The sequence below is a fragment of the Gopherus evgoodei genome, chromosome 13 (assembly GCF_007399415.2).
Source record: "Gopherus evgoodei ecotype Sinaloan lineage chromosome 13, rGopEvg1_v1.p, whole genome shotgun sequence".
NCBI classification, from domain to species: domain Eukaryota; kingdom Metazoa; phylum Chordata; order Testudines; family Testudinidae; genus Gopherus; species Gopherus evgoodei.
In genome coordinates this window covers 3,258,043-3,282,498 of record NC_044334.1, presented here as the reverse complement: position 1 = coordinate 3,282,498, position 24,456 = coordinate 3,258,043, and the positions used below count along the sequence as shown (strand labels likewise).

At 40.8% G+C, this 24,456-nt stretch overlaps 1 protein-coding gene across 8 annotated transcripts in view; it reads right to left on the bottom strand.

The window, feature by feature from the left end:
• GIT2 (GIT ArfGAP 2) overlaps positions 1-23,738 on the bottom strand; it is a 56,101-nt gene extending 32,363 nt beyond the window's left edge. For 3 of the 8 annotated variants that reach the window (XM_030582594.1, XM_030582597.1, XM_030582602.1), the window contains exons 1-9: positions 23,546-23,737; positions 10,658-10,791; positions 8,272-8,384; positions 7,087-7,192; positions 6,578-6,664; positions 6,294-6,424; positions 5,158-5,252; positions 3,510-3,555; positions 2,997-3,002 (exon numbers count right to left, since the gene is read on the bottom strand). In XM_030582594.1, coding sequence (XP_030438454.1) covers positions 2,997-3,002; positions 3,510-3,555; positions 5,158-5,252; positions 6,294-6,424; positions 6,578-6,664; positions 7,087-7,192; positions 8,272-8,384; positions 10,658-10,791; positions 23,546-23,597 — 770 coding nt within the window. In that variant the 5' untranslated portion in view covers positions 23,598-23,737. Of the gene's footprint in view, positions 1-2,996; positions 3,003-3,509; positions 3,556-5,157; positions 5,253-6,293; positions 6,425-6,577; positions 6,665-7,086; positions 7,193-8,271; positions 8,385-8,843; positions 8,943-10,657; positions 10,792-23,545 lie in introns of those variants that run through there. The other 5 variants (XM_030582595.1, XM_030582596.1, XM_030582601.1 and 2 more) reach the window with 4 other exon arrangements.
• Positions 23,739-24,456: the final 718 nt, after the last annotated feature.

Below are 24,456 nucleotides of genomic sequence, written 5' to 3'. Positions count from 1 at the left end.
AGCTGTAATAAACCCACAAGGATTATTTTACTTGATCAGTGGTAAAGGTGGGTACCACCAGGTGAATAAATATGCTGAAGCACTAAGGTCTCATCTCAACATCACCCACAAGATGTATTGTATTGACTGACTATGGAGCAATCCTCTGTTATTAGTTTCCTGTCTCAAGATTGACACACAAATTGCAAACTTCGTGGTTAGAACAAAAACAGAACTTAATGTGGAAACCCCAGATCCAGAAAATCAACGAATTGTGAGCTCACTGTATATTACCGGGTGGAACCCACCCAGCACAGACACAAAATCCTTTCAGTAGAACTTCTTCCAAGGAACTTTGTGAAGGAAAAAGACTCAAATAAGGTAGTTTGATGGAAGGCTCTGGATAAGTTCCTGCAAGCAATTATCCTAGATGAGGATAAAGAGGAAGAAATGCCCAACAGAGAGGCCACTATACAGCAGTGAGAGACCAAAGTTCTACTGCAGGCCATATGACCTGACATGTGATCTTGAACAAATCACTTCACCTCTCTTTGCCTCCGTTTCACCCTATGTAAAATGGGCCTTACGATAGGTAAATTTCTTACCAATAATTTCCTTTCTGCTAGCAGTATCTCCCATAATTCTTTAGGTCTGGGCTGCTCTCCTTTCTCTGTAGCTCACGGAGGCGAATCACAGTTTTGGAGCCATACAGCCATGCCCCCTCAGTTTCTGCTTGCTCCCAAAAGAGTTATTTCCAAGCTGTAAAACCCGCATAACATCACTAACATAAATATTACAGAGATAATGAACTATATACATTACACCAAGGAAGAGTGTCATATGGTAATGATTCCACTTAATATCTGATCTTTGACTCATGAGCCATCCAGGGTGGCTACAACTGTGAGAAATGCTGCTAGCAGAAAGGAAATTATTGGTAAGAAATTTCCTGCTCTGCAGCCCAGCATCTCCCACAATTCCTGATGTCTGGGAAGAATGTTTTAGAAAAGGGCAGAAAAAGGAAAACAGTATCCATCCCCATCTATAAGAATATTTGCTCAAAGGGCGCAATCATTTCTGGTCCACCATCTGCTGCACCTTCCTGCCAAAGGATGCCTCTGTAGAAGTCCAGCTAGTAATGCTTAATAAAGATGAGAACATTTGACCAGCATTACAAATCTCTGCTGTGGAGGCACTAACTCTTTCTGTCCATGATGTCACTAGGGATTACGTGCAGCATGCCTTAACTTTCTGGAACTGGAATCTCCAGTGCTTTTTTTGCTTCCACAATGCATAGTCTAATCCACTACCAATAGAGAAATGAAAGCTCTGAGTCCTTTCATTGAAGGATACAGACACGGCACCTGATCTCCTGTGGACTCTCTTCAAGGAAAATTTTCAGAGCCTTTCTGACATCTAAGGTGTGCCACCTCTCCGTGGTGGGATGCTATGGCTTTGGACAGAATAAAGGTAGAACCATCTCTTGGGAATCGTGGAAAGAGGAGATCACCTTCGGGACCAATGACTTTGGAATTCTGAGCACCACCTTATCCTCATGAAGCATGTCGCAAAGTTCCTGCATAGAGAGCACTGCCAGCTCCAATGCTTGCCTGTTGGATGTGATGGCTATCAAAACAAGTTTTGATGAACAAATAAAATGGTGACACTGACATCAGTGGTTTGAAGGGTTTGTCAGGGCTCTCAGTACAAATGGCAAGTTTCACTTGGTAAAAAGAGTTCTAACCACCAGATTGGCTAACTGCGCTTCCCTAAGGAATCTGGCTATGTGAGGGTTCTTTGTCAGAGAACCTGTGGATCCTGAAAACATCTCACTACCAAGGGCAGACACCTGACAAGTAACAGTGTTGGGCAGGAGACCTGTCTCAAAAACTTCTTGGAGAAAACGCAAGATAGCCAGAATTCCCAAATTTATTGGGTTTGCTTCATGTTCCTGGCACCAGATGCAAAACTTGGTCCAGAAAGAGGAGTATGCTTTCAAGGTTGATACTCTTCTACGAGAAAGAAGTGTTCTGATGACTTTGGAGGACAGAGTCAATGATACCAGTGCTTCCCTTTCGATATCCAGACTGTTGGATACAGCTGGTTCAAGTTCAGATAAAGCAGAAGGACCTCATGGGAGGATGTCCTGTCCCATTTGGAGCTTTGTAGCAGCAGTCCCAATTTCAGCCCTAACAAGTCCCAAAACCAGGGTCTCCTCATCCAATGTGGGTTTCCTGTTCTCATTTTATTGTCTTGACCATCTTCCCTAATAATGGGAAGGGTGGAAAGGCACAGAGCAGACCTTTTAGCCATCAGTGCAACAGGGCATATGTTCCCATGGATCTAGGGTTCACTTCCCTAGTAAAGTGCTCTAGTGTCTTCACATTCACATAGTTCACAAATAAGCTGGTTGAGGGCAGGCCAAATGATCATACGATTAATTCAAAGACATCCTAATTCAGGCCCCATTCGGAGCTGTTCACTTTGTGCCTGCTGAGCCAGTCCGCCTTCTGGTTCATGTCACTCTTTATGTGAGCTGCCTTGAGGGAGAGGGGAGACTGCTCCACCCACTGTGTGATTTGCATTGCTTCAGCATGTAGTGCTGGGCTTCTTGTTCCTCCTTGATTGTTCCTGAATGCTGCCATGGAGACAGAGAAAGGAAGCTAACAAGAACTGAGGGGGGGTAGCCTGACCACTCAGCTCCAAAACTCTGCCTCAGTGAGCTGCAGAGAGAGCAAAGCAGCCCAGATGTCCAGAATGCGAGATGCTGGGCTGCAGAAACTCACCTTGCTCTGTAAAGTGCTTTGAGACCTATGGATGAGGAGTCCTACATAAGAGCTAAGTATTACTATTAATGGAAAAAGACCTTACTGCACCATAAAGTATTGTACAAAACTATACTCATCACCTGTATATCTAACTGAAGATTAATTGGTTTTATTTAAAGTATTTTTAAAGCAACTTTGTTATATTCATTAATGTGTTTGCAAAAAAACTGAAGTCTCTCATTTACTTACAGCCGTCTTATTTCCAATTGCACAGCAAAAAAGAAAAGAAAAATATATGGCCTTTGTTATGATATGTTAACTCTTTATATTTCTTTTAAACAAACATGACCTTTACATTCCTAAATTCTTATCACTAGCACAGCAAACACTACAAAGAGTTTACTAGAAAAGACACCATTTTCCTGCAAATATACTTACAGTGCTGAATCAGGATACAAGTTCAAGAGTAATTACTGATATTATCAATCCAGCTTGCTTTCCAACACTACTTGTGCATTTTCTTTCACATACCTAACTAATAAGTTTCACACCCTTTTACTTTTCTAGTTCTCCTCAGATTCTTTAAAATACTAAAGCAGAAAATCTCATATGATGAACCAAATGTGTCAAAAAAGGAATAAAGACAGTGTAGTGACAAGGGAGTTGAAAGATATTTCAATAGAAAATTCAAAAATTTAAAAGTACCAATTATTAATTATTTGATATTTATTCAAATACATGCTATTTAATCAGCAGTCTTACCTGTCTGCCATTTGAGGTATAATAAAGTGTTGTCCATTTTTATGATCTGAAATTGAGTTAAGCTAAATGTTAAAATACTTAGAATGTGTTTCAAACAACCATTGTTACTAGCCTACATTTCTTAGTTTTATTAGACTATACAACATATTTGTCTTACTACTAGACCGGTTTAAAGTCACAGATCTTAGCTCCGCAATCTGCAGAAAGGGAATCTGCATTTAGCAGATGCAGGATGATTGGCCTCCCCTATTAGGTTTCCTTCTAATCCCCCTCAGTTAGAGTGTCTAAAGCCCTGAAGCATAAGGCTTCTTCCAAAATTTGTTAGCATTAACTAACAATGTTGGATAGTCTGGTTATCCATGTCAATATTCAATCCTTTTGTGAAATATACTAAGACTTGGACCTCAATGACATCCTGTGACAAGAAGTTCCATAGTTTAATTATGTGTTATTCGAAAAAGTATTTTCTTTTGCCACATTTTGATTTCAGTAAACGTCCCCTTGCTTTTGGATCGTGAGACACAGAGAACAGAAGCTCAAAATCTACCTTCTTCAGACCATTCATTATTTTATATACTTTTATCATGTCTCCCCTTATTCATCTCCTTTCTAAAGTAAACAATCCCAAAATCTCTCTCTGATTTTTTTCCTTGCCCCTAATAATTTGTCACCCTTCTCTGAGCACCCTCTAATCCTGCAACATCTATTTTGAGATGGGGTGACCAGTAGTACAGAATATAGATGAGGCACACCATTTATTTATATAAAGGCATATTTTCCATGTTATTCTCCACCTCATTCCTTATGCATCCTTAGATGACTTTTTTTGGCCACAGGTTGAACAGAGGTCTTCATTGAGCTGTCTACAATGACACTCAGGTCCCTTTCCTGAGCTGATAGTTAATTTAGAGCTGTGAAAGGCGTATGAGTAGTATACGGTTTTCATTTCAATGTGGATTATTTTGCGTTCATCAATACTGAGCTTTACTTGCCAGTGTGTTGCCCATTCACGTAGATTGCTTGGGTCTTCTGAAGTTCTTTCTGGACTTGACTAACCTAAATAACTGTGTGACATCTGAAAATTTTCACTGTTCACCCACTAATCCAGATTGTTAATATATTGAACACCACTGGACCCAGCACAGAACTGGGAGACACCCTTGTAACCTCCTATCAGGATGAAAACTGACCATTTATTCCTACTCTGTCTCCTGTCTCTTAGCCAGCTGTGGGAACATGCTGCATCTCATTCCATGTAGCCTTCGGTAGCTCCTAAGCAGATTCTGTCACTTAAATCATCCAATACCTTGTGACCCTATAACCCTACCAGTCAGAGCATGGGGTACTGGAGACAGAATGCATGTTTTGTTACAACAAAAAGGGGATTTTAGTTTACCATTTTGTCTAGCAACACTCAAAAATGTAATTCAAATTTTAATTGTACCATCTCTACTTTAAGCCACTAACATTTCCTTTGCTGTTCTATGATTTCATGCCTATTTTTAACAGGGTTGAGAATTTTTATAAATCATCTAATGGGGCTAGTGTTAACATCAATGACATGAGTGTAATATTCTTTTTAGTTTGTATATTCAAATAATCACTATCTGAAAAATAACACTTTTTGGCATAGTTTTTTTGTACTTACCTGGTTTCCTGCCACAGAGATAGAACGCTAGTCTGTCAGTAAGTTCATACTGTATTTCTATAAGGCGCTCTGCCAATTCATGGTGCCCTCCTTGTCTATTAGACATAAAACAGAAAATGGCATTCATTTATGATTCACTGGCTATAAAATGTAAAGGTTCAAAAACTGCTCTGAAAATATTAAATTTAGCATCATGAATACAACATCAGATCACTACAACGTTTTCAATTTAGTATGTGTTTGAGATCTTTCCAAAGGGTGTCAGAATCACAAGAGAATCTTCAGAAGTAAATAATAAAAGGGAATAAGACTTTTCTGATCTGTTCAAAATGAGTTGCTAAGTACTCAGGAATAGCTTTGCTTATCTACCTGCTAGAGAAGCTGATTAACAATTTATCCAAAACAGGCAGAATAGTCTTTTCTGAGCAGTTTTTGAGATGGTAAACCAACCGTGTCCAGTTTAGCATTGGAACAACAGTGGCAACAACTCTGGTACATGGTATCTGACTCCCACAGAAGACTTGTTCTGTCCCTGTGTCTCCTTATATACCATCTCCAAACCAATAAATAAATCCAAGCTCTGAGACTGCACAGCTTCTGAACCTTGCTGCTACTGGAATTGTTTGGAATACAGCCTTAGCTTGGTGGCTTGTCTGTAATTTTGTATACACAATGCATGTTAAGTCTTGCTGTATTAATACAAATAAATAATGGACAGCTAAGTAACCAGGTCTCAAATAATACATCTTCCTTTGCCATACTGCTGCACCTGAAATCATACAGGCACTCATGCCCCTGGAGCTCCCTCGATGCAAAAGAGCGGAAGCTGCCTGCAGTGTGTTCTTTGGCAGGGAATTTGGAAACGAGTCCCCACTGGTACTAGAGAGCCACTCAGCTGGTAGAGCAAAGCCCTTCTGAGACCCTGCAAGGCAAATCTGTTCTCTTAGGTTGAAGACTGGAGATATTTTATTTGTCCTGTGTGCATTTACTTTATCCTGGGAAAAGCACTCATTTGAGATTTAATTGTGAAATTAAATGTCTGTCAGGATACCCAGAGAACCTGGAAGAGGTGATAATTTACCATTTTATTAAAAAAAACAATCAAGACTAAAAATCAAAACATCAAAGCCATTTACCTTGCATAGTCAACTGGAGTTTTTCCACTGGAGTCTTGTGTGCCAGGGTCAGCACCATAGACTGCCAACAACTCTGCTTGTAAAATCTGTCCTGCTTTGGCAGCAACATGAAGCGGAGTGTTTCCTTTCTCCTAAAAAGTCATTAAAAACCACACATGCTTATGTTCAACCAGCAGGTCTGAATACATGACTGATATAAAATGTATGTCAGCTGAAACCAACATAAATATAATGACAGACTAAGAATTGATCTAACACCAAGCTAATAAAAAAGGTTTTCATACAGGATGAAAAAAGTTGGCTTGAGCTCCTAGAGAGAGTAATCTCAAGCACGTCTCCAGATTCCCTGTCCTCACACTGGAATGGAGTTGCTGAAAAACAAAAAGGACAGTATGTTAAAAGTCTGGCTATACAAGAACAATGAGTCAAAGTAATCCTCACTGTATTAGGAACAGATATTAACAAAACTAGTTATATAGCCACTGAATATTTTACTTTCCAACAGTTTCTAGTAAGGTGTATCAGTTAACTTGAGGCCTGTGGTTCTCTAACATCCATATATAACTTTTGTTAGCGCCAATCAGACACTGTTGAAAAATATTTCCCTTCAAGGTTAAGTTTGAATGCTTAATGTATTTGTATACACAAAAATGAAGTACCATGGAGATACTAGTTATCTTTCATATTAAGATCAGAGTAATTCAAGTCTACTCAGATATCAGTCTTACAGTATCTTGTGAAAACTGAAAGCTATTTTGTTTCAGTCCACAAACTGCAAGAAAGCAATACTTACCTTACTAAGGTCCTTGGCAGTAACGCTGTCGTCTTCTCGGCATGGCAAGCGATGAACAAATGCTAACATTTGATATTTAGCTCTAATGAATTCTGCTTTGTTGGGACTGTAAGAAGAAATCAAAGCAAAGGAGTTGCAAAATAAATGTTGGCTTTTTATAAATAAAATTAAAGCACATAGCATATTTCAGTACAGAATGCCAATAGATTTGATTTTTGCATAGAGCAAATGACAGAGTAAGACACTAGGAAATATTGTCATCTGTTACATAATTCAATCCAGATTTTAATTCCCTGTTGAAGGGTATTGTTATTGAAAATAGTGTCAAAATAATTAAAGCTAGTAGTGAAATTCTCTCCCCCTCATAGGGAAAATTTTTGAGAAAAATGAAAATATTATTTTCTCCAACAACAAAATTGTTTGGGGGGGAGGGCTGGGGTTCGTAGAAAAACTGAAAATGCTTGTTTTCAGACAATAACCCTTAGAATACTGGGAAAAAATTGAGATTTTTGGTGAAAATTTCTGACCAACTCTAAAAGTAATAAAGTTACTTCACTATTCTCAATTATCCTGCTTACAAGCTTAAGGCCTGTCCTGAAATGTTATGAAAACCCTTAACTTCTATTGATTTCACTGAAAGCTGCTGGTGCTCAGCACCTCTCTGGATCAACAACTTAAACTAATATACCAAGTCAGACAAGAAACTGTGCTTTTAAAACTAATTAGCTGAGCTTCTGAAAGAAGATACTGATAAAGAAATGGAAAAGATGACATTTGAGGCATATAAGAGAAGATTTAAAAAAAAAATCAATACCCAACAATTGGGACCACAGATGATACATTAATACTGTTGATGCACATGATGCAAGAGAATGAAAAGACCTCTTCACTCATTTCAGCATAGTCTTTGAAACCCAAACTTTAGTGATCTTCAAGGATACTTCAGAGAATATTTAACATCTCCTCTACTGTGAGCACAGATCAGAGGTTAAGTCAGCGAATAAAGGAGACTGGGTTTTCTCAGATTTATTCACATCAGCAATACTCTTTAATGTCCTTGATTACACTTGATACAAGATCAGGTTTTTATTCATCTGTTGCTGCCCTTCTCACAACTAGTCAAAGTAGGTATATTTTTACAAAGGGGCTCCGGAAGACAGAGAATTTTATAAACTTTCTACTTACTGCACTTTATCCTGTGGGTTAGCTTTGCGTCTTCCGCTCATAACAGACGCAGGGTCCAGCAAAGAATGTTCCCATATGGAATTAGCACCATTATTATACAGTGTTTCAACCATCTGAAACCCAAAATGTGTGCAACAGGCATTAAGTATTTTATTACTACCTGCACAGGCAGAGCAGCTCACAAATGGTATTTCCTAAGTGGAGAGCATTTTTATGCTACTCCAGAAAGTTGCCAAGGAAAAGGGTTTTTTTAAATTTTTTTATTAATATTAAAAGACAGCTGGTGTCAAACCTTATTTTGTTAAAAAGAGTGAGTTAGGGTGATGTTCTTTTGTCTATATTTTCCATCATCAATTTTAGATTGTACGAGTCCCAAAGCCCAGTTAAGCTTGCTGCAGCTCTTGTTTTCAGTAAGGGCCTCCCCTCAATTTGAGTTCAAGAAGAGGTTCATCATGTATGTTTACCTATTCTATTCATTTTATTGTTGTATGGCACCTGGAATATTTTGGGATGTGCCTTAAAAATAAAGGAGCTTCACAGATTATATTGCAAGCAGGGAAGGCAGCATTTACCTGAAGGCAGATTCCTAATGCTGCTTTAAATTGCACCAGAAGACTTTTTGGGTCTCTTTGGGAGAACACTCAGCCATGAAGGAGAGATGGGCAGAATTCCTGGGGAGATCAGTCAACCAGTTACATTCCATCAACTGGCACATTATCCACATGCCTCTTTGTTTTGCTGTAGAGATATAGGTTAAGAGGAAACTGGTGTCTCCTCAGACCTCCCTACTGCGTAGGAACTGAAAGCATGGGTGGCTTCTCCTCACTTTGGCTCAGAGTAATCTTTTTCAGGATGTGCAGGTGAGACATATGGACTGGTTTCTGCCCAGCTGTGGATGTTCTGCGGTTAAAAGCAGCACCCACTTGTCTTGAGAAGAGTGCTGTCTTCTGCACTTAAAAAGTAGCACCATTGCCCAGAGCAGAGAGAGAGTGTGCATTTTGGGGTGGGGAAAGGGAGACAAATCAGACCTACACAATCTAAACTTATTTTTTAAATAAAATATAATTTGCCTGAATCTTAACCTAACCCTCTCACTTTTATTTTAATTTCATACATGTTTACATAGTGAAAGTGTTGGAATCCAGACATGCTACAAAATAACATCTCACTTTTTAAGTTATTCATCCAGAAGCCTTTGGTTTGTGGTTTTTGTTTAGGGGAAAAAAAAAAAAAAAAAAAAAAAAGACAGGCTCACATGGAGGTAAATGAGAATGGCAACACATTTGCATGTTTCTGTACCCTAAATGGAATGTCAGATCTATTCGTGTGTATACCAGATTTCTATACTGAGCAGAGCAAGGATAGTTCCTTCAAATTAACTAGGAGAAAGCCTTTGTTTTGGGAATAAATGTTCACAGGCACATATTTGTATACGTCTGACAATCAGTGTCCGTGCCAGTATATATTCTGACCGAGAACTGCTACAATATGCAAAATGCAAAGAAATGGAAAATCATGCAATTTTTACTCATTGTTAACTGGCCTGCAGATGCCAGTCAAATTATTATTATTGCTGCAAGTGCAGATGGTCCACAAACTCTCACCCACAAACACTACTGCTTGGTCTGCACTTAAAAGTTCGGTCGACATAGCTACGTGAGTCAGGGTGTGAAAAGCTGAATGATGTAGCTATAAAAGCTATGCCAATATAGCTCCCAGTGTAGACACATACTACTACTGTTCAGGAAGGTGCTGTTCCTACACCAGTGGAAAAAATCCCTTCCACCAGTGTAGACTACATCTATAATCCCGGGGTATGCCAGCATAGCTGTGGTGATGTAGCTATCCTAGTACAGTCTCCATAGCATAGACATACCCTCAAGTAAATTTAAACTTTGAAAGAGCAAAGCAACTTTTCACTAAAGTAGCTACCAAAGAATCTTTTAGGCTTCCCAAAATAGAAAACATGTGAGAAAGAAGAAATGAAAGCAGAAAGGGCAGGCGCTTAGAATTAGATTCTCCTAAACAGCCACAGCAACAGACCTCATCTGTAGCTCTGAGGAAAAAAAGGCTTGTTACAACCTGATAATTTGAGTAGAAGTGGACGCACTGTAGCACTCCGGTTGGACAGACAGACAAAAGTTAACTCTCAAAACCTAGGAAATTTTAACTATACCCCAGGCTCTGAATTTGCCCTAACAGTAAGTTTAAAATGTGGAGGTAACACTGACTTTAATAATCTATTACAGCAATGTAACAGAAACCAAGAAATCTATTTTAAGAAGAGCTTAATGAAGCAACCCTCCCCATCAGAAAGTTTAGTAATTAGAATTCTCTAAGAACTGCATTTTCCGATTCTCATCAGAAAGCAATCCTCAGCTTTTACCTGAAGCAACGTTGGAGGCCATGGTGTATGTTTAAGATGCCTCACTTGAGAGATATGACGTCCTAGACTCCGATGAACACTACAGCATTCATCACAAATCAGAATTCCCCTGTTTACAGATGCCCAGCAGGGGTCTGGAAAAGAGAAGCAAGTATATTTATTATAATATGGGCAGCACCATGGGCCACTGGTTAGAGCACGAGACTGGGAATCAGGTATAACTGGTTCTATTCCTGGATCTACCATCACTTACTTGCTATATGAACTTGGGAAAGTCAGACTCCATGGGCCTCAAGATATTGGGGGAAATATGGGTCTTGTGGTTAGACACTGGACTGGGACACAGGAGATCTGGGTTCTGTTTCAAGTTCTGACACTGACTTGCTGTGGGACCTTGAGGAAAAAACCCACTTACTCTGATCTGTTTCCCATCTATAAAGTGAGGACAATACCTCCCTTCCTCAATGGGAGTTTTATGAGGCGCTCAGATACTACAATGAGGCGTGCCATAGAAAATCTTATAATTAATTTATCAGTTTTCCTGTTTGTAAAATAGGAATAACGATACATATCCCATCTTTGTAAAGGGCCTGGAGATCTCTAAATGCAAAATACTACATAAATAATAAGTATTGTATTTATTGCTCAAAGTTTTAAGTCCTGCCTTGTTAAATCTGCAGTGTATTCTTATGTATTTTTATTTTAATATACAAATAAGAGGCACTACTTTTGTAAGACAAAAGAGCAAAATATAGCTATGTTAATTTAAAGAACTGGTTAAAACAAAAATTAAATGCCACACTGACAATTCCTTACAATGCTACTTTTACGCTAAGCCAGTAATCATCTAATGTTATAGCACAGCACGTTTCATCATCAACAGTTCCCCAAAGTAAGACTCAGTAAAAGACACCTAGGCCGGTCAATGAGATACGGTTCAGTGTTCTGTGGAGTGATTTTGACCATCATGAGATGTCACAATTCCCTAGGGTATTGCGCTGCCATTCTGGTATGTGAGAAAAACCAGACAAAAGTATATCCCTACAATCTTTACCCACATACTAAAGGTGTATGTCACTTGAAACTCCTGTACTGTATTCCAATATGGTTTCAAAAGAAGTCACTAATCCATTTCCCAATCTACTTCTGAAGTTGCAATTCCTATTTTTATAATTTATTATTGGTTTATGGTAATGCCCTACTATCTGCCAGGCACTTTCAAGTCAGACAAGAAACAATGGTCCCTGCCCTGCAGGGCTCACAAACTAACAGACAAACGCACAAAGGTTAGGGGGAATGGGAAATACACACTTTCTTTTTACTGAATGTACATGTCACTCTTTTGAAGTGGATTATGTATTTTATATAGCATCTTTAGCACCACATGAAACAAGCTGCAATTTAGCCTGAGGTCAGAGATGCTGTTTCCTTTTAGTGGTAGTGCAAGCAAGACAAGTTTAGTAAAACCAATACAATTATTATTTACAGTTTAGCTAGTTTCACCACGAAAAATAAAGCTGTGTCAAGTTTTAAAGAAAGACTATCCCCCCTGGACATGTGCCAATGGGATTCTTCACTTACACCACTTTTTTAAGATTATGATGTTTAAACAAGGTTTTTGTCCTCACAGTAAACCCATCTGGTCAAGAACAAAGCTCAAAAAAAGGTAATGATGATGATCTGTGTTATTTAGCTAATTCATGCCAGTTAATTTACAGGATCATTCAATATAATTAGAACTAATTAACAAACTAAGCTTTTTGATGCCAGCATGCTCTTCAACATAAATCAGTGAAAACGGCAATATATTTTTAAATACTGAATATCTAAACAGAACATTTCAATTCCTCGTGTTTCTCCTCTCTTCAGATACATTAGAAGTTTCCAAAATGTACAAGCCCTCCTTTGTTTCTTATGTTTACATAAACTTTGTTTTAGATAAAAGCAAGATTCTTTTTTAATTTAAGCTTGGCTACTGTACTGTTATTTCCAAGGATTTTCAGACTCAAGTACTTAAGATTCTGTTTCCGATAGTACGACGTTTCAAAAGACCAAAAGCCAGCAAGTGGACAACCAGAACGTGTCAGCTTTCAGAGAATTAATATTCTATCAGCTATACAGAAACAAGTTTTTGCTCAAAATAGCAAGGGCTATAAAATTTGAACAGTTTAAAGAGAAAAGTAAACATGAGTATGTCGATTCCTAGAGCTATCCTTATCTGAACATCACTACAGCTTATACTGACAGAATATTTCGTATGTGGACACTTCAAAGCGTATACACACTAAACAAAATATTCCCACATCACATCTTAGACAGATGTTAGAATATCTGTGTAACTAGAGAACATTTTTAACAGGCCATAATTTACTGTACAAAGACCACGTGCATACTGCTTGCTAACTACAGTAACTATTCTTATTGCTGTTCACCCAAAGAACACAGTCAATTTCTGGCACTGTAAAAAACACACAGCAGGAGATAGTCCCTGCCCCAAAGAGCCTGCAATATGATTTGAAACAAAATATTGCAAGTGGAACTACCAAGACAGGAGAGTACAAGAGTAATGATATTGAGAAGACAGTAGCCTCCCTGAATAGTTCAGAGAGTGCAGTCTACACATGAGGAGCAGTATGGACAAAAGCAAGCAGAAGCTTGCAGCAGAAGATGACAAATAAGCATTTTAGGCCTTGAGTCATTGGCAGAGTGTACGGAGTGATGTGATAAGAACAGAGTTAAAATGTGATACAGTGGAAAACAGGAGAGTCAATGGAAGGATTCACAGGGGATTGACACAATCAAAGTGATGGGCCAAGATGATGTTCTTAGCTGCTTCTGTGTTAGAGACCAGAGAGAAGGTGGACATAATCATTAAATCATGAGATGCTAAGGGTCTAAATGAGAGTTATCAACACGGACTCAAAGAAAATGTTTGATTTTGTAAAGTGTTTGGGGAGGAAGCAGCAGGATTTAGAAGACACCTGGATGTGTTAGTCAAGGAAGCAGGAGACGTCAAAGATGCCCCCCAGATTACAGGCCTGAGTGACAGGGAAGATAATGGGTTCTGACTGAGTGTGTGGGAGTGGAGGCAGAGAAGGAAAGGAAAGGACTGAGGAGTTTCATTATAGTCAGAATTGCACTAGTTTAACTAAGAGTTGGTCTACACTGTGGGGGGATCGATCTAAGATACGCAACTTCAGCTACGTGAATAGCATAGCTGAAGTCCAAATATCTTAGATCGATTTACCTCTTGCCCTCGCGGTGCGGGATTGACGTCCGCGGCTCCCCCTGTCGATTCTGCTACCTCCGTTCGCGCTGGTGGAGTTCCGGAGTCGACGGGAGCGCATTTGGAGGATCGATATATCGCGTCTAGATGAGACGCGATATATTGATCCCTGAGAAATTGATCGCTACCTGCTGATATGGCGGGTAGTCTAGACGTACCCTAAAGGTGCAGTTTTAAACAGATTTAGACAGACTGTGCAAAAAGCTGCATGAACCCTGTTAATTCAATTTAAACCTGCCTTAAAGAAGGTCAGACTGGATCACAGTGAACCGTTCCAGCCTTATAAACTATAACCTTCATCTGATTTAGTTAAATTCAAGTGGCTTGAAAGACAGTGATGTCAGTGACAGAGTCCTGTGGCACCTTATAGACTAACAGAAGTATTGGAGCATGAGCTTTCGTGGGTGAATACCCACTTTGTCGGATGCATGTGGTGGAAATTTCCAGAGTGATGTGAGTGTGAGGTAGGAAATGGTGAGTTAAACTAAATGGATATAAACCAGGTTTAAAAATGGAATTAATTAATGCAAAATCCTGCACGCACACAGTTTGTGTCTGTTTAAAAAAATAATTCAGTTAAAGTTAAACTGCTGAAACTCTGTATATAGACAACGCCTAGTTTTAGCCGCAGTTAAGTTCATGTTGCTGGAAAGATGTTCAAGGAAGCCAGAGAGATAGGCCAAAATATGCTTACAGGAACACTACAGAGTAATTCAAAACAAGAAGTATGATGTGATCAACGTAGCTAAGTTTGAAAAGTGAATTTGTAAAATAATACAAAATAGGAAATATAATGGCAAAGCACATATGAAATCACATTATGTCAAAGAAGAACAAAATACTTGAACTTTGCTATAGAATGCAAAGTATTATTATTTTAAGGCATTTAAGAAGCTAGAATTAACAATTATTAATTACATCAAGAGAAAGGCAAGCCAGGAAAAAAAATAACTTACACAAGAAGTGAAGGATTAACTGTAGTAGTAACTCCAATACATTCTGCAGTGGTGACAATTTACTCCATAATGTTTAATACACTTGAGCAGCACAAATGAAGCTTTATAATAGAATCCTGGTGCACCTGACAGTTTAGCAGATATGTGTGTGACATTAACCATTTGGTGGCAGGTAGGGAAAAGCCACGCACATTAATTCTGGAATCCTCATTCATGTTGTTGAAAAATTCAGTACAGGTAAACTCCAAATCTGGTCACCCAAGACTATTTTCATTAAGATACAGAAATGAAACTCTTCTTTGTTTGCTTTGTGTTTACACACAAAGCCCTAACTTTATTAAGGCTCTTAACATCCAAGAAGCCAATGTGGCTCCACAAGAGTTCTTTAATAATCTGAAAATCAAAAAGGAATCCTACAAACAGTAAAAAAGATGGACAACTTGCTAAGGAGGAGTACAAAAGAATAGCAGAAACATATAGGGACAAAATCAGAAAGGCTGAGGCACAAAATGAGTTACATTTTGCAAGGGATATGTCAAATAAAAAGCAATAAGTGGTTCTTTAAATATATTAGGAGCAACAGAAAGACAAACGAAAGTGTAGATCCTCTACTTACAGGGGAAGGAGAATTTATAATTGATGACATCATGAAGGCAGGGGTGTTTAATACCTATTTTGCTTCAGTCTTCACTAAATAGGTTAATGGTGACCAGATATTTAACACAATTAATATAAACACCAAGGAAAAAGGAACACAAGCCAAAATAGAGAAATCACAGGTTAAAGAATATGTTGTTCCCTTTTTAATGACAGGTACAAAGAGGACCTGGGGAATTACAGATCAGTCTAACATTGACACCTAAAAAGATAATGGAACAAATTATTAAACAATCAATTTGTAAGCACCTAGAGGATAATGAGGTTGTAAAAACTAGCCAGCATGGATTTGTCAAGATCAAATCATGCTGAACCAACCTGATTTTCTTCTTTGACAGGGTTACTGGTCTAGGAGTGGGGGGGAAGTGGTAGATGTGATATCTTCATTTTAGTAAAGCTTCTCAGTCTCACATGACATTCTCATAAGCGAACTAGGGAAATGTGGTCTAGGGGAAATTGCTATAAGGTGGGAGCACAAACGGTTGAAAGACCATACTCAAAAAGTACTTATCAATGGTTTGCTATCAAACTGGGAGGGCGTATCCTACAGGAGTCAGTCCTGGGTCCAATACTATTCAATATTTTCATTAATGACTAGGCTAATGGAGTGGAGAGTCTGCTTATAAAATCTGTAGAAAAACAGCAAGATGGAGGATAAGGATGTAAAAATTTAACCAGTAAGCATTAGGCTGACCATTAACCGACCATAACTGTTAATCCTGGCGGCCCTGCACTGGCTAGGCCAGCAGGACCCCAGCTGGGCTGGAGAGACCCCAGCCCCAGCCATGCCAGAGCGACCTCAGTTAATGGTTAACTGGTTAAACAATATAATTTTGTTTAACTGGTTAACTTTTTAAACCAATATTTACATCCCTACTGGAGGAGTTGTAAGCACTTTGACGCACAGGATTAGAATTCCAAACAAACATGAAATATTGGAGAATTGATATGAAAATCAACAAGATGAAATTCAGTAAATATAACCATGAAGTTCTTCACTTATGAAAGAAAAATCAAATGCACAAATAAAAAAAAGGGAAATAAGTGGCTAGGTGGTGATGTACTGCTGACAAGGATCTGGGGGTTACACAAATTGAATATGAGTCAACAATGTGATGCAGTTACAAAAACTGCTAATATTGTTCTGACGATTAACAGGAGTGCTGTATGTAAGACACAGGCAGTAACTGTCCTGCTCTACTCAGCACTGGTGAGGCCTCAGCTGGAGTACTTCTAACCAGTAATCATAACCAATTCACAAGTTTTAATGTACTATTCTGAGCACCACACTTTAAGGAAGATGTGGACAAAGGGGAAAGAGTCCAGAAGAAAGAATAAAAAATTATAAAAGTTTAGAAAACCTGACCTGTGAGGAAAGGTCCAAAAAATATGAATGTTTAATCTTGAGAAAAGACAACTGAGGGGGGACCTGACAAGTCTTCAATTACATTATGGGCTATTATAAAGAGAACTGATCAATTGTTCTCCATGTCTACTGAAGCCAGGACAAGAAGTAATGGTCATAATCTGCAGCAACGGAGGTTTAAATAAGATATTAGGAAAAACTTTCTAACTATAAGGTTAGTTAAGCTCTGGAATAGGCTTTCAAGGTAGGGTGTGAAATCCCCATCACTGAAATTTTTAAGAACAGGTTGGACAAACACCTGCAGGGATGGGTCTAGGTTTACTGGTCCTGCCTTAATACAAGGGGCAGGATTTGATGACCTCTCAAAAGTCCCTTCCAACCTTATATTACTATTTCAAAACTTTGGGATGTTCAGAGTTTCTGTGCCTTGCAGTCTAGTGATTAATTCCAGTCTTTCTTTTGAGAGGATCACTGGCCTGACAAATAAATCACAGCACAAAACACAAATATAGTATGAATCACAACAGCTTGAGAAGGAAAGACTATTTATGATGCTCGGGTACTCCTTAGAAAGAATTGTTACTGAGCAGATGTAAATGAAAAAACAAAAATGCATACATTTTTAAAACAAAACTTCCAAATTATGGTTTCCCAGTTAGCCCCTAAGGCCATGATCCTCCAAATACTTATGTATGTGTGTAACTTCACCTTTATAAGTAGCCCTATTGAAGTTAATGGGACTATTCATAAGTACAGTTACTTATTTGCATAATGGTTTGCAGGAAAGAGGCCCAAAAAGCCAACTTAGGGCTTGTCTACATCACAAAGTTGCAGCGCTGGTGAGGGGGTTACAGCGCTGCAACTTAGGAGGTGTACACATCTGCAGGGCATCACCAGCGCTGCAACTCTCTGTTTGCAGCGCTGGCCGTACTCCCGTTTTGTCTCGGGTGTAGAGGATCCAGTGCTGGTGATCCAGCGCTGGTAATCAAGTGTAGACACTTACCAGCGTTTTTCTTGACCTCCGTGGAATAAGCAGGTATCCCAGCATATCTGAGGAAGCCTCTCTGGTAATCAAGCAGGTCTCCTTCCCCGCGGTTTGCTCCGGTGTTCTCCGAATCCCCCCCCAAGCGGGTCTCCTTCCCCGCGGTTTGCGGGGGGGGGTTCGGGGAACGCGAGAGCAAACCGCGGGGAAGCAGGTCTCCTTCCCCGGTTTGCTCCAGTGTTCCCCGAACCCCCGTGCAAGCAGGTCTCCTTCCCCGCGGTGTGCTCTCGCGTTCCCCGAACCCCCGAGCAAGCAGGTCTCCTTCCCCGCGGTGTGCTCTCGCGTTCCCCAAACCCCCGTGCAAGCAGGTCTCCTTCCCCACGGTTTGCAGGGGGGTTCGGGGAACACGAGAGCAAACCGCGGGGAAGGAGACCTGCTTGCACGGGGGTTCGGGGAACGCGAGAGCAAACCGCGGGGAAGTAGACCTGCTTGCTCGGGGGTTCGGGGAACGCGAGAGCAAACCGCGGGGAAGGAGACCTGCTTGCTCGGGGGTTTGGGGAACACTGGAGCAAACCGCGGGGAAGGAGACCTGCTTCCCCGCGGTTTGCTCTCGCGTTCCCCGAACCCCCCTTGAAGCCGCCCAACAGCGCTGCAGTGTGGCCACATCTAACACCACTTGCAGCGCTGGCCCTATACAGCTGTACTAATACAGCTGTAACAACCAGCGCTGCAAAATTGTAGATGTAGACATACCCTTAGATAGGGCAATTCAGATTGCAAAACAAAAACACTGGACTAGTGCAGGAATCCTCTCAAGCAAAACCAAGTAGAAACTCACTAAACTAGTTTTTCTATTCAAGCTGAATAAAATGCAGAGAGTAAATTACAATGAAGGAAAGTAAAACTGATTGTGGAGATTCTTCAGTTTTAACAATTTATTATGTTATTTGTAAGAAAGGTAAATAATTTAATGTTGTTTTTTTTTACTACGACCATTTAAATATTTGAGTAGTTTTATTGAGCAGCACTAAAACTGAGCAGATAATATCACTCACTACTGACAAAATTCTGGTGTCTTAGGGTTATGTCTACACTTCAATTAGACACCAGCGCTGGCCTGTGCCAGCTGGCTCAGGCAAGGGCTCAGGCTAAGGAGCTGTTTAATTGCAGTGTAGATGTTTGGGCTCAGGGCTGCAGCTCAGATTCCTTGGTCCCACAGCCCAGGCTGCAGCCTGAGCCCAAATGTCTACGCCTCAATTTAACAGCCCCATAGCCTGAGACTGAGTCAGCTGGTACAGGCCAGATTGGGGGGGTTTAATTGCAGCGTAGACATGCCCTCAGAGTCATTCCTTGTGTAAGCTCATAAGGAATTACCCAAGTTCTGAGCTCAATTTAGTTCAACTGTAAAATGAAAGTAATGTTAGAAGAGCAACATCTGTCAACAGATTTTTTTCCCTCTGAAGCTAGTTCAATGTTTAAATCTACTTACAAAATTGCTTTATTCAGTTTACAAATCAAGAGTCTTGTGCTATAAGAGACCAAGAGATCTGAATTTGTAGAAATTAACATATTTCAAGGCAGCACAACAAATTTGATGTGATTTCTAAACTGAGCAGTAGTATGGTATATTATGAACAATCTTATGCTAAAAGCTAACACTTCAACGTTATTTTAATCTGACTTGATGAAGTACAATTCTTCTCTGAACACAGCCTTCAAAATTATAGATCACACACACACAGATATAAAAGCAGCATGAACTATGTGTAAAGGGACACTGTCAGGTAGAGTGCACACCCTTAAAATGTGTAACATTTTAGAGGCATTCCCTGTTAGAGGGATACTATTGGTGGAAATGTTACCATTTCCACTATTCTGAAAGATTTTAAATGCATCCATCATAGTTTAAAGCTATACTTTAGGTTTTACAAACCTCAACAAATTAAAACATTGTCCTACACTATTTCTAATCATTGGATTATAATAAATTGCCTGGAGAGGTTGTGGAATCTCTATCACTGAAGATTTTTTAAGAGCAGATTAGACAAACACCTGTCATGGATGGTCTATATAATACTTAGTCCTGTCATGAGTGCAGGGGACTGGACTAGATGACCTCTTGAGGTCCCTTACAGTCCCGTGATTCTATGATTCAATTTCTCATCCAATCTCTGCAGTACAGGCATAACGAATGGACATGGACAATAAACTCCTGAACACACTGAAGCCCTACCTGGGAAAACTGTACCTACCTTCAACAAATCCCACAGGATTATGCTTCATGCTTATGCTTTGGCAACACGGCTATTCTATGGCATGGCATACCCACAATACATTGACTGAATTGTCAGGAAGTGAAACTGACTATGAGATAAAGTCTTTAATAAACATCTAAGCCAGTGGGTCTCAAACTTTTTTATTGGCGACTCCTTTCACATCACAAGCCTCTGAGTGCGACTCCCCTAATAAATTAAACATACTTTTTAATACATTTAACACCATTATAAATGCTGGAGGCAAGCGGGGTTTGGGGTGAAGGTTGACAGCTTGCAACCTCCCATGTAATAACCTCATGACCCCCTGATGGATCCCAACCCCTAGTTTGAGAACCCCTGATCTAAGCAGAAATAGAAGTGTAAAAAGGAACAGCAAACACAAAAAGTAAATCAATTTTTTAAAATTCTCCCATTTTAATATTCTGTTGGATTATAAACATATGTATGGAAACATGTTTAAAAGGGTATCTGAACTGTATCTCCTTAAATGGAGGTTCACTCATGGAATTAGCAATGCAACAAATTCTTTACATTATATAAGTATGCCAATTTACAAGGTTTATCTCACTAAATGTTTTTCGGTCAAATTTTATGTTAGACATTTTCTTTTTTAAACTTGATACCTAAAATTGTGAGATGAGTAAGGTGTAACTTCGCAGACTTAGAAGTTTCATTCCAGACCAGTGGTTCCCAAACTGGGGTTCGTGAAATGTATCAGGGGGTTCTCAGAAAAAAATTCTGTAATGGCGGATTGAACCGTCCCTAGGGACCCCGGACACGGCAGCCCAAGCCCTGTGACCATGACTTCCTGGCAAAACAAGTTTAAGCTTTGTTGTAGTCGTGTGTTGTTTGCCTGGACTGCTTAAGACTCGAATGCTTGTGGGAGGAACTCTTTATTGAGTTGGCTTCTTAAATACCTTCATGCTGTTTCACGTCTGGTACTCCTTGATGAAACATGTAGGAAGCTTAATCGAAGTGATATAAGCTACAAAAATGAAATCTTGGAAGAGTGTTGCCGTTTTCATAATTTTATAAAATAAATAATATAATAGTGTATAATAAGAGTGTTATAAAAATCAAATTACTTTCAAGATCACTTCTATAATTTATGCTCAGGCAAAGGAGAAAATATTCATGGGGGGGGAAAGAGGTTCACAAGATTTGATATTTTAATTAAAGGGATTTGCGGGTTGTTAAAGTTTTGGGAACCATTGTTCTAGACCCTTAAAGTCATTGTCTGTTGTCACCCCACACATTCCCTGCCTTGAAAGGCCACCCTTTTCCCCTCAGCTGTCCATCACCAGGGACACCACCACCATCCTTCCAGTCTCTCCAGTCTACCAGACCATGTCTAAATCTTGCTGATTCGTATATATACACAAACACACACACACACAAACACTCTCCTCTGGCCTTCCCTCTTTGTTCACAACACAAAAATTTTTATTCAGACTTTCATCTTATCTTGCTTACCAACAAGTTTTCTCTCTGAACTTGGCTGCTACAGCCTTGCCCTCTCACAAACCTATTTAAATCACTGCAGCTAAAAATCTAAAAACATCCAAAAAGACAGTCCTTTTGTCCCAAAGAATTTACCATCTAAATGTTAGTAGCTGAGCCACCAAATAATTTTGTTTTAAATGATGTTGGTATCATTGTACAGCTCATGTTTCAATCTTGAAATTGATAGTAAACTGAAGTTGTGAATGACTACAATAGTACTGATATTTAAACAGCTCCCCATGGCTAACAAGCTGGTGGTCCAATATGCCCTTTCACTTCCTTCTCTGGAAATGTCAGTGGCTGAATGAGCTACAACCTCTTGTTTCTAGAGATGGTTCCTCAAGATAAAGAAACTTTACCAAAGCATCATTTTAAAGCTGTAATTCTTGCTCTAGAGCATAACTGGAGGACTGAAATGTCAAGAAATGATACAGGAGCAACAACTTAATTTAAAGAAAACTATTTGCTTTTACCTAGTAATAGTAGTACTGTACATGGTGACGTAAACAGGGAGTCTTTAACTCAGAAACTAGTTTTCTAACATTTCAGTTTGGGACTTTTAGGTTCACATTCTGGAAGGGCATGGAAAGGTGGCTGCCCTGTTCCACAATTGCAACTTCAATTGGGGGGGGGGGGGGGAGAAGAGATAGCTCAGTGGTTTGAGCACTGGCCTGCTAAACCCAAGGTTATGAGCTCAATCCTTGAAGGGGCCACTTAGGGATCTGGATCAAAATCAGTACTTGGTCCTGCTAGTGAAGGCAGGGGGGCTGGACTCAATGACCTTTCAGGGTCCCTTCCAGCTCTACGAGAGAGGTATATCTCCATATATTTATTTACATTTAATTTTTTTTTTTTTTTTGGTAAGTGAATAACTAATTTGTGTTTCTCTGAAGTCTGGGTGACGTAGTGTCAGAACAACACTAATACTTTGCACTTCTACCATACTATCCATTCATCCAACAAATTAAAACCCACTGCAAACCCTGATGAGTTAAGCCCATCAATACTCAAGAGGTAGAACAGTATTATTATTCCCATTTCACAGGGGCACAGAACAGGGAAGTGATACACACTGATTGAGCTAGCAGCACCCACATCTATTGATTTCTAGTTTTGTGATTTGGCCAGATGGCCTTTGCCCAAAGTAGAAACTGTTTAAAACCATTTTCAGCGTACAGACAAGTTATCAGAAACCATTCTAGAAACTCTCTTTTGTTTATGTTAGTCTGTATCAATATTTATACTCCAATAGTGCTCAGAGGCCCCAATTATTGGGACCTAGACTCTACGAACACAGACCCTGCCCAGAATACCCCAAAGGTATTTCAAAAGCCCTTGTCCACACTAGAACCAAGCAGACTAGCTGCGACCATGCTTGGCAACCTTTGCCAGCCACGGTCCTAGGCCAGGTTTTCAAACAGGGGCGCGCAGCACGGTTCGCGGCTGGAAGCAGAGAGGGTGCCAGGGTGCTCCAGGCCTCGGGGAGCGGAAACGGGGGCGCCCGGGCTCCAGGCCCGGGCAGGACACTCCTGTCACCACAGGCGAAAGGACCAGGCTTGTTTCTCTGCTCCAGAGCAGCCGCTGTCACTTGCGAGGAGCGCACAGCTCCTGCCCCGGGCTTCCTGTTTGCTCCTCGCAGCAGGGCGGCTTTTTCCGCTCGCACCCCGAGGCGCCCGGGGGGGGGGGTGAGCCTGGGGCAGGGCCCCCGGGGGCTCGGCCTAGGGCCGGCCGTGGCGAACTCGGGCCCCCGGGCAGGGCTCGGCCAGGACCCCGGGCTCCCGTGGGGAAGGCCCCGCAGAGAGAGTCCCAAGGGACGGGGCTCCTCGGGGCCGCCCATCCCCCTCAGCCCCGGCCGCTCCTACCCTGAGCGCTGCAGTCCGCGCAGACCTCGCTGCTCCTCAGCCGCTTCGACATGTTGGCGCGGGCGGGGGCCGCCTGCCTCAGCTCGGGCGGGCGCCGCTTCTTCCTGCCGCTCTAACGGGTCCCACTCAGGGGCCGCCCCAGGCGTACGCCAGCGCCGCTCGCTACGCCCCCAGCGCCATTCACCAAGCCAGGCAGCAGACTGTCACGTGACAGGGAGGCCGCCTAGGCGGCGGCCGCCATCTTACTTCCTGGCATGGATAGGGCTGCAGCAGGCTTGGAGACCAGGCGGCCGCCATCTTACTTCCTGGCATGGATAGGGCTGCAGCAGGCTTGGAGACCATTTTAGCTCCTGGCAGAAACAGGCGCAGAACCAGACCAGCCTCAGAGCCCTCCCGTGTCTACTTTAACATTAGAGATTCAAATTATAACCTATGCATCCTCTGCTCCCAAGGAAACGCTGTGTGCTCTTAGAGCAGCGTTTGACCATGCACAGGGGCAAATCCACAGGCTCCTTGTGACTAAGGCACAGGAGCACCATAATTGCAGTTAGGAAGGAAGTGGGTGTCTGAGACCAGACTGATGGGTGGAAAAGGCTGACTCAAGGCCAAGCTAGTCCCCCTAAACTTTTTCCCTCTCTGAGATGCTCTGTCTACCGCCATAAGCAGGAGCACATGGTAAAGAAGGAGGAGAGTAAAGTAGGGTGGTTCTACCATAGAATCATAGAAGATTAGGGTTGGAAGAGACCTCAGGAGATCATCTAGTCCAACCCCCTGCTCGAAGCAGGACCAACACCAACTAAACCATCCCAGACAGGGCTGTATAACTTATATAATTACTATACAACTTGCCTTTGTCTATACAGCAGTACCAAGCCCAACTGTTCAAATATTGTTAATCCCAAAAATAATGA